Source organism: Sinocyclocheilus grahami, unplaced genomic scaffold (genome assembly GCF_001515645.1).
Source record: "Sinocyclocheilus grahami isolate Dianchi unplaced genomic scaffold, SAMN03320097.WGS_v1.1 scaffold857.1, whole genome shotgun sequence".
Taxonomy (NCBI): Eukaryota; Metazoa; Chordata; class Actinopteri; order Cypriniformes; family Cyprinidae; genus Sinocyclocheilus; species Sinocyclocheilus grahami.
Window position 1 is genome coordinate 529,399 of NW_015506036.1, and position 1,775 is coordinate 531,173.

The 1,775-nt window shown below is 37.6% G+C and overlaps 1 protein-coding gene across 1 annotated transcript in view; it reads right to left on the reverse strand.

The window, feature by feature from the left end:
- LOC107563111 (phosphatase and actin regulator 1-like) overlaps positions 1-1,775 on the reverse strand; it is a 19,410-nt gene continuing 17,635 nt past the window's right edge. The window contains exons 8-9 of the mRNA XM_016247896.1: positions 1,604-1,680; positions 1-65 (exon numbers count right to left, since the gene is read on the reverse strand). Coding sequence (XP_016103382.1) covers positions 50-65; positions 1,604-1,680 — 93 coding nt within the window. The 3' untranslated portion in view covers positions 1-49. The remainder of the gene's footprint in view (positions 66-1,603; positions 1,681-1,775) is intronic.

Below are 1,775 nucleotides of genomic sequence, written 5' to 3' on the forward strand. Positions count from 1 at the left end.
GTTCTGCTGAAGGCATCCAGCTCGTGACGAGTCCATCAGCGGTGCTCCTCTACGGCCGGTGAAACCTGCCAGACACCGCATCAAAACAGCTGTGATGGTACATTACTTATGACCTGTAGCTGTTACAGATTACAAACTGTAGTTTGTAATATAATCTATTGGATTACACATATGAGGTAATGACTACTTTTGGACCTTTCTCATAAGAAAATATAGGGTACAGCGGGGCAAAAGGCGTCTTTGATATTATGTTCATCTAAACCACTAGATGGCACAAACACGTAGCTTAGCACTTTCCAAAACATCCGCTTTTCAAGATGCACCTGTATATTTGTCTGATCCTTGACGCGATCGCGCGGAGCAGCGCAAAGTCGATTCTGTGCTTACTTGAGTTTTTTAAATGTTGTAGATTTAAGTAGCAAATTAGAATCGCTAAAAAGTCATTAAGACAGTTACCTGGCATCAGAAAACTGTGAATGTGTCGTTAAATTATTGAAATATTCTTTAAATGCCGTGTGGCCTCTTCATTTTCCGTGTAATTACTCGTGGCTGGTGTGTGCTAATGTATAAAAGCAGTAGAATTTTTTTAGATAGGAAATTAAGACAAATCAATACATTATGAATAATTTGCTGCCATTGTGTGAATATGTAATCACGTAATCTATAAAAAAGTAACTAATCTGATTATAAGCATTTTAAAACATAATCTGATTACAAATAGCTCATTTTTGGAATCTGATTACGTAATCCAGATTTCATCTAATCTGCTCGGTCCCGCGCACCGCTCACCAATCACAGCTGTGAAAAATACAAATCACCCTCGTATATTTATACCATATGATATAGTTTAGCAATATTATTCCCCAATATCTGCACCACTGCCAAAGTGTAATCAAGTACAGTCAAACAACTATAAATGCTTGACAGACTCAATTTATATAAATTCACAAAAATGTTTTGTTCATACGTCCTTGATTTTTTTCTAACTTTGTGTCATCTTTGATGTCAAATTCATACATTTAATCAATTAATTCAGTTAGAATAATAAGACAACAACATTAGGCTGTTAACACTCAAATGAAGTCAGTATTAATCCATCTTAACACTGTAGAGGTGGCACAAAAGCTGCATCTGAAGTACCATTTAGATTTACACAGATTGTTTAATGCAGATCAGAAGTGGCATGAAACGCATTCATACTGCAGTTGATTTGGATTTTATGATATGATTTTGATCATTAGTTGATATGATTTTGAATATGAAACTAAAAGCACCAATAGGTGGCGGCAAGTCACTGTCTTAATGAGTGAGTCACTGAATCATTTGATTTCAAAAGGACTGAATCATTCAGGAATGAAGCGAGTGACTGTCTGTATGATTGATTCATTGAATCATTCGCTCAACCGATTCACTCAAAACGCAAATCATGTGAGGAATGAAGCACCGCTGTGTGTGGCTCGGAGAAACACAGCAGTTCTGCTGGCTGTTTATATTGATAAAACCGATTAAAACAGACAATAACGGGTTTAAAATATCACTTGGGTGAACCATCCCCTTTAATATTAAATTAAAGAGTTTTATACAACAGTTCAATATGCTTCACCTGGTCAGATGGCGGCTGGACTCGTGCACCTCCATCTCATTGCTCTTGAAATCATTCAGCTCTTTCCTGATGGCGGCCTGCAGCGACACACACACATGCACACACGCACGCACGCACAAAGAAACACACACACACACACAAAGAAACACACACACACACACACACACACACA